General features: G+C 43.5%; 1 protein-coding gene across 2 annotated transcripts in view; it reads left to right on the top strand.

The window, feature by feature from the left end:
• zgc:162698 (uncharacterized protein LOC560165 homolog) overlaps positions 1-9,941 on the top strand; it is a 24,908-nt gene extending 14,967 nt beyond the window's left edge. The window contains exons 12-15 of one of the 2 annotated variants that reach the window (XM_039824593.1): positions 2,067-2,160; positions 6,131-6,199; positions 7,388-7,496; positions 9,736-9,941. In XM_039824593.1, coding sequence (XP_039680527.1) covers positions 2,067-2,160; positions 6,131-6,199; positions 7,388-7,496; positions 9,736-9,926 — 463 coding nt within the window. In that variant the 3' untranslated portion in view covers positions 9,927-9,941. Of the gene's footprint in view, positions 1-2,066; positions 2,161-2,614; positions 2,693-6,130; positions 6,200-7,387; positions 7,497-9,735 lie in introns of both variants that reach the window. The other variant, XM_039824587.1, reaches the window with a different exon arrangement.
• The last annotated feature ends 2,537 nt before the right edge of the window (positions 9,942-12,478 follow it).

The raw sequence follows: 12,478 nt of genomic DNA, 5'->3' as shown, positions 1-12,478 counted from the left end.
ATCGGTTATGTCGGTGGCATCGATTCTTAATTTCCCACGAAGCTGATCGCGGTCACGTGTCAGTTAAACTTCTCATCTCCAATCATATCTGTATTTGTGAGAAGTGGCGCTGTCCTGAGTTGAAAGCCTACTTTACGGCTTTATTATCGAGTTAATAGGCGCGTGTGTTCGCATCGGACGCTGTCCATTTCCTAAGGTTCTGAAATGCAAACATTTTTTGACTCCTTTTTTAAATTTTTTAAAGGGCGTGCGCCTGTGAGCACCCACAGAGGAAAACATAAATCGGTGCTTATGTCTTCATGAGCTTTAAATTTCATTAGGACAAGGATCAACGTGTGCACTAGGGGTGTCCCCGACTAAGGATTTACACATTCGAAACAGAATTGTCGAATCTTTCTATAGTCGACTGATAGTCGAATCATCTATGTGTGTGTGAATGGGTTGGGAGGGGCACGACACTAGTCAGCAGGAGGGTAAAACTATTTTATGGACACGTATTTTGCATCCACCGCATGCATAACCGTCTCTGTTTTGGGAACTGTGTATCCTGGCTCAAGTGTGCGCATTAATTCTTTAAAACCTTCACCGTCCACAACATTCACTGGCCTCATGTCGAGCGCAATAAACTCTGCAATTTTGTCCCTGATTTCTCTTTTCCTTTTCTCAGACAATGGCGGTCTCAAATCTAGCTTTCTTTGAGTTGGTTTTGGCGCAGCTCCGGTACAACTACTAGATGAACTGCCGTCGTCAGTCTGAAGTCCCAACATATGATATTTCTATTTGTAAATTAAAAGCGCCATTATATATGAACGAGTGAACCGGTAATAAACGTGCGTCTGGGCTTTAGTGGAAAACCATGTTTGTGTTGTTGAAGTGGTGAGGGACATGAGCTGTTGGCACAACTTGCATATAACTTTTTTTGGATCATATTTTACCATTTCAAAGTGCATCCACACTTTAGATTTTCTTTTTCCAGACATTGTTAAGTAACGTTAATCCCTGCCGCCAAGATGCTCCTCGTCTGTCACGGATCAGGGAAAGTGAAACTTAAATCTGTCACAGGGGTGGTGGTTGGATTTAGACACACGTAAAAAATATTTATTGAACGCTTCTTTCTTTTCACCTTTTTTTTTTTTTTAAATTCATAATTAAAGGCTGTATATAACTTAATATAACCGTACCAAACCAGTAGTTCTGTGTGAAATTAGACATTGAGCACCCCCATATTGCCAAAATGGTATGATCCTTGTTTCATAATAACACCCGTGAAGATTCGACTGTGAGATTGGTGGTCAAATCGGGCTCCGCATATCGATGCATCGAATCTTCGACTATTGGGGGTCACCCCTAGTGTGCACTATAACTAGTTATCATTCATAGATATTTTTTAAGTTTCTAAAAATGTAAACGGTGATATTATGCAACATTATGCGGCCTGCGTGGAGGGTCTGTGGAGGGTTTTGTAACAACACGGACCATGGATGTATTATAAGACCTGGATGCAACGTTAATGGCGGAGCCCCGATGGGCCTAAATACCACCTAGACCATAGTTACCACATAAACCATTAGTGATAAAAATACATATACACAATATGCACACAGACAATGAAATAATGGCCAAAACCCTAACTTTACAAAATAACATTATGTGCTACATTATCCCACATTAACACCGTTTGTCACATTAGACCAATCCCACACACAATATCACGAGAAAAAACATTACAGAAAAGAAATGACAGAAAAGGCTTTATATCAAATTCTTCAGTTAAGCCGTTTGGAGACATTGTGTTGAGGTAATAAATCCAAAAATGTGAAGAAGAATTTGAAAACTCTGCTTAAAAACCTAGTGATGTAAATGTAGCCTGAATCTGCTCGGTAGTGAAGTCGGTAGAGGGAAGTTTTTCAGATGTAAAAAGTCCATGGATTGAAAATTCAGAAATAAGAAAGAGTCCGACTTTGTTTCTATGGGAGGAAATCCTGGACAAAATTGGCGGATAAAATAAATCAACGTTTAGGAAACACTTGACGGAGGTCTAAGACTCGTTTCTGTCCGTCCACTAGGCCCAGACTCGGCGCGCTGCTGCACAGAGTAGTCGGAGTCGGTCTGCTCTACTTGATCTTCTCCATCGTCGAGGGGATCCTACGAGTCAACGCTGTAAGTCTCAGTGTGTGTGTGTGTGTGTGTGTGTGTGTGTGTGTGTGTGTGTGGGCTTGTTTTACTATATTCGTGGGGTCCAAAAACCGGGGAATACAGTATACTTGTGGGGTCTGCACAGCCTTGTGGGGCCCAAAATGCTGGACCCCACAAGTTTAAAGGGCTGTTTGAGGGTTAAGACTTGATTTTAGGATTAGGGTTAGAATTAGGTTATGGTTAGGGTGAGGGTAAGGGTTAAGGTTAGGCATTTAGTTGTGATGGTTAAGGTTAGGGTAAGGGTTAAGGGTTAAGGTTAGGGTAAGGGGCTAGGGAATGCATTATGTCAATGACAGGTCCCCACAAAGATAGTGAAACAACACACGTGTGTGTGTTTTTGTGTGTGTGTGTGTGTGTGTGTGTGTGTGTGTGTGTGTGTGTGTCTGTGTGCGTGTCTCTAACCTGTTTCTCTCTCCAGGATCGAGGCGCCAACACCAGCAGTAGGCTTTTGTGTGACATAGTGCTGGCCTTCATTGACTCCTGTGTTGTCTGGTGGATATCCTTTAACATGTGTACACACACACACACACACACACACACACACACACACACACACACACACACACACACACACACACACACACACCAGAAACCTCATCACAGCAGTTTCACGCAGTGAAAAACAAAAAGAGAAAAGGGACCAAAATTAAAGGTGCTCTAACTGATGTGACATGTTTTTTTACAGTGTGTTGAGGGGACAGACAGCTAGCAGATAGTGAGGAGATGTTTTTACAGTGTGTTCAGGGGACAGGCAGCTAGCAGATAGTGAGATGTTTTTTACAGTGTGTTCATGGGACAGGCAGCTAGCAGATAGTGAGGAGGATGTTTTTACAGTGTGTTCAGGGACAGACAGCTAGCAGATAGTGAGGAGATGTTTTTACAGTGTGTTCAGGGGACAGACAGCTAGCAGATAGTGAGATGTTTTTACAGTGTGTTCAGGGGACAGGCAGCTAGCAGATAGTGAGGGAGATATTTTTACAGTGTGTTCAAGGGGACAGGCAGCTAGCAGATAGTGAGGAGATGTTTTTACAGTGTGTTCAGGGGACAGACAGCTAGCAGATAGTGAGGAGATGTTTTTACAGTGTGTTCAGGGGACAGGCAGCTAGCAGATAGTGAGGAGATGTTTTTTACAGTGTGTTCAGGGGACAGACAGCTAGCAGATAGTGAGGAGATATTTTTACAGTGTGTTCAGGGACAGACAGCTAGTAGATAGTGAGGAGATGTTTTTTACAGTGTGTTCAGGAGACAGGCAGCTAGCAGATAGTGAGGAGATATTTTTTACAGTGTGTTCATGGGACAGACAGCTAGCAGATAGTGAGGAGATGTTTTTTTACAGTGTGTTCATGGGACAGACAGCTAGCAGATAGTGAGGAGATGTTTTTACAGTGTGTTCATGGGACAGACAGCTAGCAGATAGTGAGGAGATGTTTTTACAGTGTGTTCAGAGGACAGACAGCTAGCAGATAGTGAGGAGATGTTTTTACAGTGTGTTCAGAGGACAGACAGCTAGCAGATAGTGAGGAGATGTTTTTACAGTGTGTTCAGGGGACAGACAGCTAGCAGATAGTGAGGAGATGTTTTTACAGTGTGTTCAGGGGACAGGCAGCTAGTAGATAGTGAGGAGATGTTTTTACAGTGTGTTCAGGGGACAGACAGCTAGCAGATAGTGAGGAGATGTTTTTTACAGTGTGTTCATGGGACAGACAGCTAGCAGATAGTGAGGAGATATTTTTTACAGTGTGTTCAGGGGACAGGCAGCTAGCAGATAGTGAGGAGATATTTTTTTACAGTGTGTTCAGGGGACAGGCAACTAGCAGATAGTGAGGAGATGTTTTTTACAGTGTGTTCATGGGACAGACAGCTAGCAGATAGTGAGGAGATATTTTTACAGTGTGTTCAGAGGACAGGCAGCTAGCAGATAGTGAGGAGATGTTTGCTGTATGTGACGAAAAATGTTATAGCCTAAAAAAACACGTAACATCACTTAGAGCACCTTTTAAGTGGAACTGAGCCGACCCATGCAGTAGAAATGAGGCACTTTATGACGACGACCAGCCACCGGTCAGTACAACAAGCCTGCTGCCACTAGAGGGCGAGAAAAGACAAAATCCCGCTGCTTTCTGTCTGTCTGTCCGTCTGGCTTCAGGCTCCTTTCTGCTCATTGTGCTCTGCATATTTGACTCCAGGATGTTCGTAGGTTTGTGGAGGACTTAAAGCTGTTTTATGCGTCTGCGTCAACTCCACGCCGTCGCTCCTACGGCTCCTCGTGACCCTATCAGAGGTCTGCGTCGGGGTCGCTTTGCATCGCGGTGCATTTCACCGCCATAACGCTAGGGGGGTGTTGCCGGTGTCTGTGTCGCTCACCACCGAAATGGTACTCAGAATGGCAAACCCCATAGGCCAGGGGTGTCAAACTCAACTTCCCAGAGGGCCACACTGGAAAATAAGAACCACATCAAGGGCCAGACATGTTTAGTTTATTGATAGGCTTTTATTTAATCAAAAAAGTCAAATATCATTGACTGTATTATTGCCTGTGTCATATAGTCTTCTCACGTACAGTTTGGTCGACATATAGTCCTAAAGAAGTCAGGAAAAAGTCCCTCAGCCATCATAGGAAAAAAGCGGCCAAAAAATTGGGCAAAAGTGACAAAAGCATCGTAAATGGTTACAAATCTCGTCGCGTTGTGAATCTAAATTGATATGCGGGCCGGATTATAAACTGCGAGGGGCCGCTTTTGGCCCGCAGGCCTTGAGTTTGACACATGTGCCATATTTAAGCACAGGTCGTGCTAAAATATTAACCTTATTTGTTTGGCCTTTTCTTGCTTAGATTTTGTAAAAAGTATCGAGAAATAGACCCAGCAAAATCCATTGACCTAGTTACTGTAACCAGAACATAAGTCTGCCAGCCAGTTTATGTTATGTTAGCAAGCTAACTTTAGCTTTAACAACTGCCCACAAAGTACCGCTTGCTGGCGAAGTGCTAACTTCCAAACATTACTGACATATAGACACTTTACTAACGGATAACCCCGTCATTGTAACCAAAATATGACTGAGTTTATTTGCTAAGCTTGTGTCAGTGAGCTAGCATGTTGCTACTCCCCACAGTAGGCTGCTGGAAACACTGACTATCATCACACAGGACCAGTTGACCAATCACAGTCCTTGGGGTCCGCGTCGCCTCGACCGCAAAGTTACACATTTTTGGGGGTGCACGTCGATTCGATGCAGAAGCATAAATCAGCCTTTAGGTGCCGGTATTTGTCAGGGGGGTTTAGGGATATTTTCCTCAAGAAAATGTGACGTTTAAAGGTGCCCTGCCATACAAAAGTGTTTTTGCTTGTATTTTTTGAAATACGTTAGGTGTGTTTTTTTTTTTTTTTTTTGTGTGTTTTTTTTTGTGTGTGTGTGTGTTGTGAATGTGAAAATGAACTGCTACCTCCTCTGTCAGCAATTGTACATCATTTTGTGTGTCTAAAACCTTGGAAAAGCTAGAACAGAAAATAAACAAACACTAAAACAGCTTAAAAGTCAAACTTGCTGAACCTACGATCATTAGATCTGAGAAAAGTCTTTTAGTTAATTTGATGCTCACATTGAACGCACTTTTATTCGGCTTAGGTAAAAGTCTTACAGCAAACATGCCAGATAAAACTAAATCTGTTGGTTTCAAAGTGGACTTGAATGATGGGGTGAACCCCACCCACCTGGTACACCCTGTTGATCGAAACAAGCTTGTTTAAGAATACCTGTAGCTGCCTAATAAGTTCCCTCTCTTTCCCTGCCTCTCCGCACTTCTTTATCTTCCTCCTCGCCCTCTCTCCGTCGCACAATCTTTTCCACATCCTGCTATCTTGCACGCTTGTATCTTCCTCTTATTTCTTTACCCTTTCTTTCTTTACCCTGTCGTTCTTTTCTTCCCCTGTAGGCTGAAGGTGATGTAGTTCTCCTGGCTGCTATTCCTCTGGCTGTGCTCGACTCTACCCTCTGCTGGTGGATATCCACGACTGCACCTTCCCATTTTTAGTACAAGTGTCCCCTCTCTCTCTCTTTCTCTCTCTCTCTCTCTCTCTCGTTCTTTCTCTCTCTCTCTCTCTCTTTCTCTGTCTCTGTCTCTCTCTCTCTCTCTCTCTCTCACGCTTGCTCTCTCTCTCTGTTTCTCTCTCTCTGTTTCTCTCTCTCTCTGTCTCTCTCTCCCTCTCTCTCGCACTTGCTCTCTGTCTCTCTGTCTCCCTCTCTAACTTTCTCCCTCTTTGTCTCTCTTTCTGTCTCTTTGTCTCTCTTTCTGTCTCTTTTTCTCTCGGTCTGTCTCTCCGTCTCTCTCTCTCTCCGTCTCTATCTCTCTCCCAGTCTCTCTCTGTCTCTCTCTCTCGCTCTCCCTCTCTCGCGCGCTCGCTCTCCCTTCGTCTCGCTCTCTCTTTCTTTCTCTCTCTCTCTCTCTCTCTCTCTCTTTCTTTCTTTCTCTCTCTCTCTCTCTTTCTATGTCTCTCTCTCGGTTTCTCTTTCCCTCTCTCGCGCACTTGCTCTCTCTCTCTGTCTCGCTCTCTCGCGCGCGCTCTCCCTCCGTCTCGCTCTCTCTCTTTGTCTCTCTCGTCTCTCTGTCTCTCTTTTTCTCTGTCTGTCTCTCTTTTTCTGTCTGTCTCTCTCTCTCTGTCTCTTGTTCTCTCTCTGTCTGTCTCTCTCTCTCTCCCTCTCTCGCGCTCTCGCTCTCTCTCTTTGTCTCTCTGTCTGTCTCTTTTTCTCACTCTGTCTGTCTGTCTCTCTCTCCGTCTCTCTCTATCTCCCACTGTCTCTGGCTCTCTCTCGCTCTCTTTCTCTTCCTTAATTTTTCCAATTGTTTTGCTTTGTTCTTCTACGTGTATAATTGATTTCAAGCTAAAACTAACTCTGCAACCTCAACGCTAATATCATGTAATTAACCAAATTCATGATATGACCAATTTGAATATACATTTGGGCTGCAAGTGTTTATATCCATCATTCAAAAAACAATCTCACAATTTGGACATTTCTGCAGTTGTAGAGATCCAATGTGCAGCGTGTTAAAACTCGCTAAAGCTCTCGGACCTGAGGGTTTCAAGCTCTTAGTTTTGGCTTGGCTGTGCCGTCCCAACCGTGTCCATCCGGTAGTGTCTGTAGTTAGTTTGTTGAACCTGTGGTCCGTGTTCCTTGACCGTGTCGCCACATCTTCGTGAGTCTGGCCCAGACGATGAAGCTGCTGAGGCTGCGGAGGAACGTGGTCAAGCTGTCGCTCTACAGACACTTCACCAACACGCTCATCTTCGCCGTCATAGGTACACAAAACCTTTTTATTGTCTTTAACTAATCAACCCTCTCTTTCATGAACTTCTGCCTAGGCCTGGTAGCCTGTCAGGCCAGACCCACATCCAGATGTTGGGGTCTGGGAACTCCCCATTGGTCAGGGCTCAATCCGAGGGGCGGGATACACGGTTGTCTTTCAAATTCCCTCTGCGCGCAATAGGATAGCGCTACGACCAATCAGAGCAGCGCTAGTTGATAGATTAAACTTTAAACTCCGAACACATCTTCCTTTTTTTTTTTAAGAATGACTTCAGTGCCGTTCTTTGTCCTTTTCTCAAAGAAAAGCTGAACTCCAAGTCTTCCAGAGTCGGAATCGTCGCGACTTTGAATTAAGCCCCGCCCACTGACTCTATACACGATGTGATTGGCCTGACTAGAGTTTGGTTTTTCCAGCTCGCAAGCCAACGGAGAGTTCCTAGACTGACCCTGGCTGCAAATTACATTTGCTGCCGCTAGGGTGCGTCTAGATTTCTAGGCTATGGGCCTGGAACAATTATTACATAATTGTCTCCGCGGTATCTTTGTTTAACCGCAATTAATTAATTGCATTCATATCTTTAAAAACATTAGCTATGGCCAAATTGTAATTATATAAGTGGTTATTGCTCGGACAATATATTTTAATCATAATAAAGAGGCGTGGGTTAATTCATAGGCTGTGTACCTGTGTTATAACATTATCTGGGTCACATGACTGATATATAACCAAAAGATGGATCCTGGGATTCATTCAAAACTCTCATTTGTTTCAAAAAGTAATAATAAATTAAAAAAAATTAAATTTGACTGAATGGGAAAATTATATTGTTAACTCTTGTGTTGTCTTCCCGTCAGCCATGAAAGACAAAAACATTTTGTTGTTCCTATTTCAATGTTTTTGAAGGTGTTTTTTTTATATTTTTTGTGTGTTTATAAAAAAAAAAAAACTTTTGGTCACCTTTTTCTAACATTTTTATTGCTTTTTCTAAAGTTATTGTCACTTCTAACACATTTTTCACGTTTTCTTCCGATGTTTTTAAAGTTTTTATCGTTGTTTTTGTCACTTTTTTCACATTCTTGTCACTTTTTTTTTTTAAATTCTTGTCACTTTTTTCTTTAAATTTACGGCACTAATTTTGGCATCCCATAGCTCTAAAATAAAAAAAACTTTTAAGGACAACATGAGGGTTGATCGCAATTATTTCTGAGAAAATTAATTGTACAGCAACATTTTGAATTGTTACAGCTGCCATCAGGGAGAAGATCCCGCGTGCCGAGATGTGAAACAAACCGACTTAAGTTATCGTTTATCCCAACCTCTATCGAGCTGCTGAACTCCAATAGTAAATCTTTGCACAACAGAGCAACGTGTAAAATACACACCGGCACTTTTTGGACTTTGCACTTTAATTATTACTCACTTGTTTATGATGTTGTGTTGTCTGTACAGTCATATGTGTCCTAAGATGCTTAGTTGATCTTATGTTGTTTTTAATGTTGATTTAATGTTGTTTTAATGCAGATTTTTTATTTTAAGAATGGTTTCTCCTGTAAGGCCCGGACACACAGAGCCGACGGCCAAACGTTGGCAGAAAAGCCAGTTGGACAGATCAGTCTCCCCGAGTCGGTCTCGGAACACACCGAAGAGACGAGACGTAATACGTCTCCATAGCAGCAGGCGGCGCTAATCTGTATTGTCGCCCGAAAATGAAAACCGGCAGCTGATTGGATATTGGACTAAAATAGTTCACCGAAACGGGTTTCTGAAAACATTTTAAGAGAGAAATAGGCCGTGCAGTTGCTGAATCTGTCTTCATTTCAGATCGACAAAGGTCAGTTTAAAAGATTTTCCTCAGATTTTGAGAGACTCTAGTCACGCTCATCCCGCTCCCCATTTCCGGGTTAGCACTCCACCAATCAGATTGGTCATTTGAGTCCGACTGCCGGCAGTGCCCGCCACCACCGATTATACGTGTCATATCGGCCAAAATGAACGGCACGGGACACACCGAACAGACTCGAGTCACCGACCTCGCCAGACCGTCCCACGTCGATTATCGGCTCGGTGTGTCCGGGCCTTTACACGTTTGTGTTGTGAAGCAGCAGATTGTAGCGCTATGCCCGAGACGAATCTCCCCTCTCGGACCATGAGGTGTTTTCTATTCTTCTAATATCTGCTGAAACACATTTCATATCTTTAAAGCTTATGTGTGTTTTTTGTTTTTTTTCCAGCGTCGGTCATCTTCATCATCTGGAGCACCAAGACCTTCAGACGGTCTACATGTCTGTCTGTGAGTACTCTGCTAGGATTTAGTACAGCTCAGGTCGGTTGGTTAGTAAGCCATGTTGTTGAAACTGTTCTCGAACTCTTATTGCATGTGTTTAATTCACTATTTTTGTCATTTTGGTTTCTAAACTTATAGATCGTTCAACCCTCTTTAACCTTCGTGGTGTCTTCCTGTCGACCACGCAGCTTTTTATCATTCTTGGTCAAAATTTTAAACCTTTTCTTTTTCAATGTTTTGGTCGTCTTCTTCTAAAATAAGAGAGCGGAAGTAAAGGAGCTCAGGCTGCAACATTTTTTTTTTTCTCCACTATGGCCACGCCAAGACCCGCCGATTGGTTGGGGTTAGGCATTGACCTCGAGTGGTTAAGGTTAGGATAGCCGATTGGTCAGGGGATAGGACATGAACAAATGGGGTTACGCTACCTTGCGTGAGCACGGACGCCTGGCCAATAGTAGCGATTGAAGCGCGGCCAAATTACGAATCCTACTATGAGCAGTGTTGGGAAAGTTCACTTTCTAACATGAACTAGTTCAAAGTTCAGTTCACAAATTTTAAAATGAACTAGTTCAGTTCATAGTTCATACTTCAACATTTTGAACTAAGTTCACGGGTCCAAAAATTAACTAAGTTCATAGTTCTTTTTTTTTTTCTCCATATCTTGCTTCAGTTCAATGTGCCGTTTCAGGTTTTCACCGACCTCGTCATAAAACTGGTTTAGTAAGTAAGTAAGTAAAATTTATTTATAAAGCGCTTTTCACAGATAAAATCACAAAGTTCTGTACAAAAGAATAGGTAACACAAACAATATAAAATGTATATACATATGATCGTAGCTCCGCCTCCGCCGCTTTCTGTTTTCTGTTCTGTTTTGGCGGATCATGGCGTGGCCGTAGTGGGGAAAAGAAATATCGCGAGCAGGCTGCCTGGCAACAGTAGTAAACACATCCATGATAGAGGCAGCCGTAGTGCAGCAAGTCCTGTGTTCGTCGAGGTAAAATTAAGTTTTTTGTCAAAGGAGTCTGGTGGTTGGATATATAATCTCTTCAGTTCCCCCCGATTACAAACAGTTTAAAAATGTAACAGCTGGATTAAAATCTCTCTTTCAAAACATATTGTGGTGGCCTAAAGCAGTGGTTCCCAACCTTTTTTCCTTGGCCCCCCCCCCCCATACTCATGTCTAAGAAAAGTTGACACCCCTCCCCCCCCCGAAACCAAAGTTGAGGTAACTCTCAAGATAGAGCCTTGCTTTCTTTTTTTGATACAGAGGAGTTAGCACTGTTATGTTTCTCCGCCATGTTTCATTCATAAAAATAGTGATGCCGTGGCGGCAGGAAAGACGAAGATGATAGCAGCTAGCAGCTAGCAGCTAACAGCTAGCAGCTAACAGCTAGCAGCTAACAGCTAGCAGCTAGCAGCTGACCTGATGACAGCAAGGGTCCCAGGTTAAGAGGTCCCGGAGGTTTGGCCTACTAAGTAGCCTGCCTACAATTTTAAGCGAGAACAAAAATATATAGTTTTTATACAGACTTTTGTACACATTATATATTCTAGTGTATTATGATAATTTGTTTAAAAAAACAACAAAACAATTTTTTTTACCTCAACCTCAAACCAGACTTGCGGGGGCCCCCCCCCTGTGATCTTTGCCGCCCCCCTGAGGGGTGCCCGGACCCCAGGTTGGGAACCACTGGCCTAAAGGTTAAAGAAGTGAGCCAGACCGACAGGATAAAATCTGGGTGGGGAAAGTGACAAGAGCGGCGCTTAGTCCCTCCCTCATCACCACCACTGAGCAAGGCCCTTAACCTCCAACCTGCTCCAGTGGAGCTGCTCAGTGGCTCAGCAGATCAGACTGTGGTTGTACTGGGCAGCTTCCAGGTATGACTGTGGAACTGGGAGAATGTGATCAGTTCCTGCAAAAGAGAGGTGAACCTAAAAGAAATTACAACACGTGCTGTTGAACATTTAGTAGTATATGAACGTTATATCGTACGTGACAGGGTTGGAACAGTTAAGGGTTAAATAATGATGATTTCAGGAGTTTTCATTCATAGGTTTTTTTTTGTGCTGAAAGTCAAGTGTCCTTCCCATAATACTTGTCTCATAAACAAAGGGCTTTTTGTCCCCCTTCATTAGGATATTTGCCAGATCAGTCGTGGGACTCCCCTTTTCTTTTACGTGTTTTCATTCTGAGTTATTCTCCGGGAGACATTCAGGCCAGAAGAGACAGAAACGCTTATCATCTTCGGTCTTTTTTTCTTCCTGTTAATGAAGTGTTTTCATTAAACATGTCCGTCTCTATTTTTCTCTCTCTCTGTCTCTGTATCTCTTTCTCTGTCTCTCTCTCTCTCTCTCTCTCTCTCTCTCTCTCTCTCTCTCTCTCTCTCTCTCTCTCTCTCTCTCTCTCTTCTCTCTCTCTCTGTCTCTCTCTCTCTCTCTCTCTGTATCTCTGTCTCTCTGTCTCGCTGTGTCTCTGTCTCTCTCCCTCCCTCTCTCCTTGTCTCTGTCTCTCTGCCCTCTTTCCCCCTCTCTCACCCCCCCTACCTGTCTCTCTGTCTCCTCTCCTCTCCTCTCGTCTCTCTCTCCTCCCCCGTCTCCGTCCTCCGTCCCTCTTGGCGCTCCTCCCTCCCGTCTCCGCCCCCTCCCGCCTGTCTCCCTCCCTCTCCCTCTCCCTTTTCTCCTCTCCTCCT

This window comes from Perca fluviatilis, chromosome 2, assembly GCF_010015445.1.
Source record: "Perca fluviatilis chromosome 2, GENO_Pfluv_1.0, whole genome shotgun sequence".
NCBI classification, from domain to species: domain Eukaryota; kingdom Metazoa; phylum Chordata; class Actinopteri; order Perciformes; family Percidae; genus Perca; species Perca fluviatilis.
This window is presented reverse-complemented; position numbering and strand designations above follow the sequence as displayed.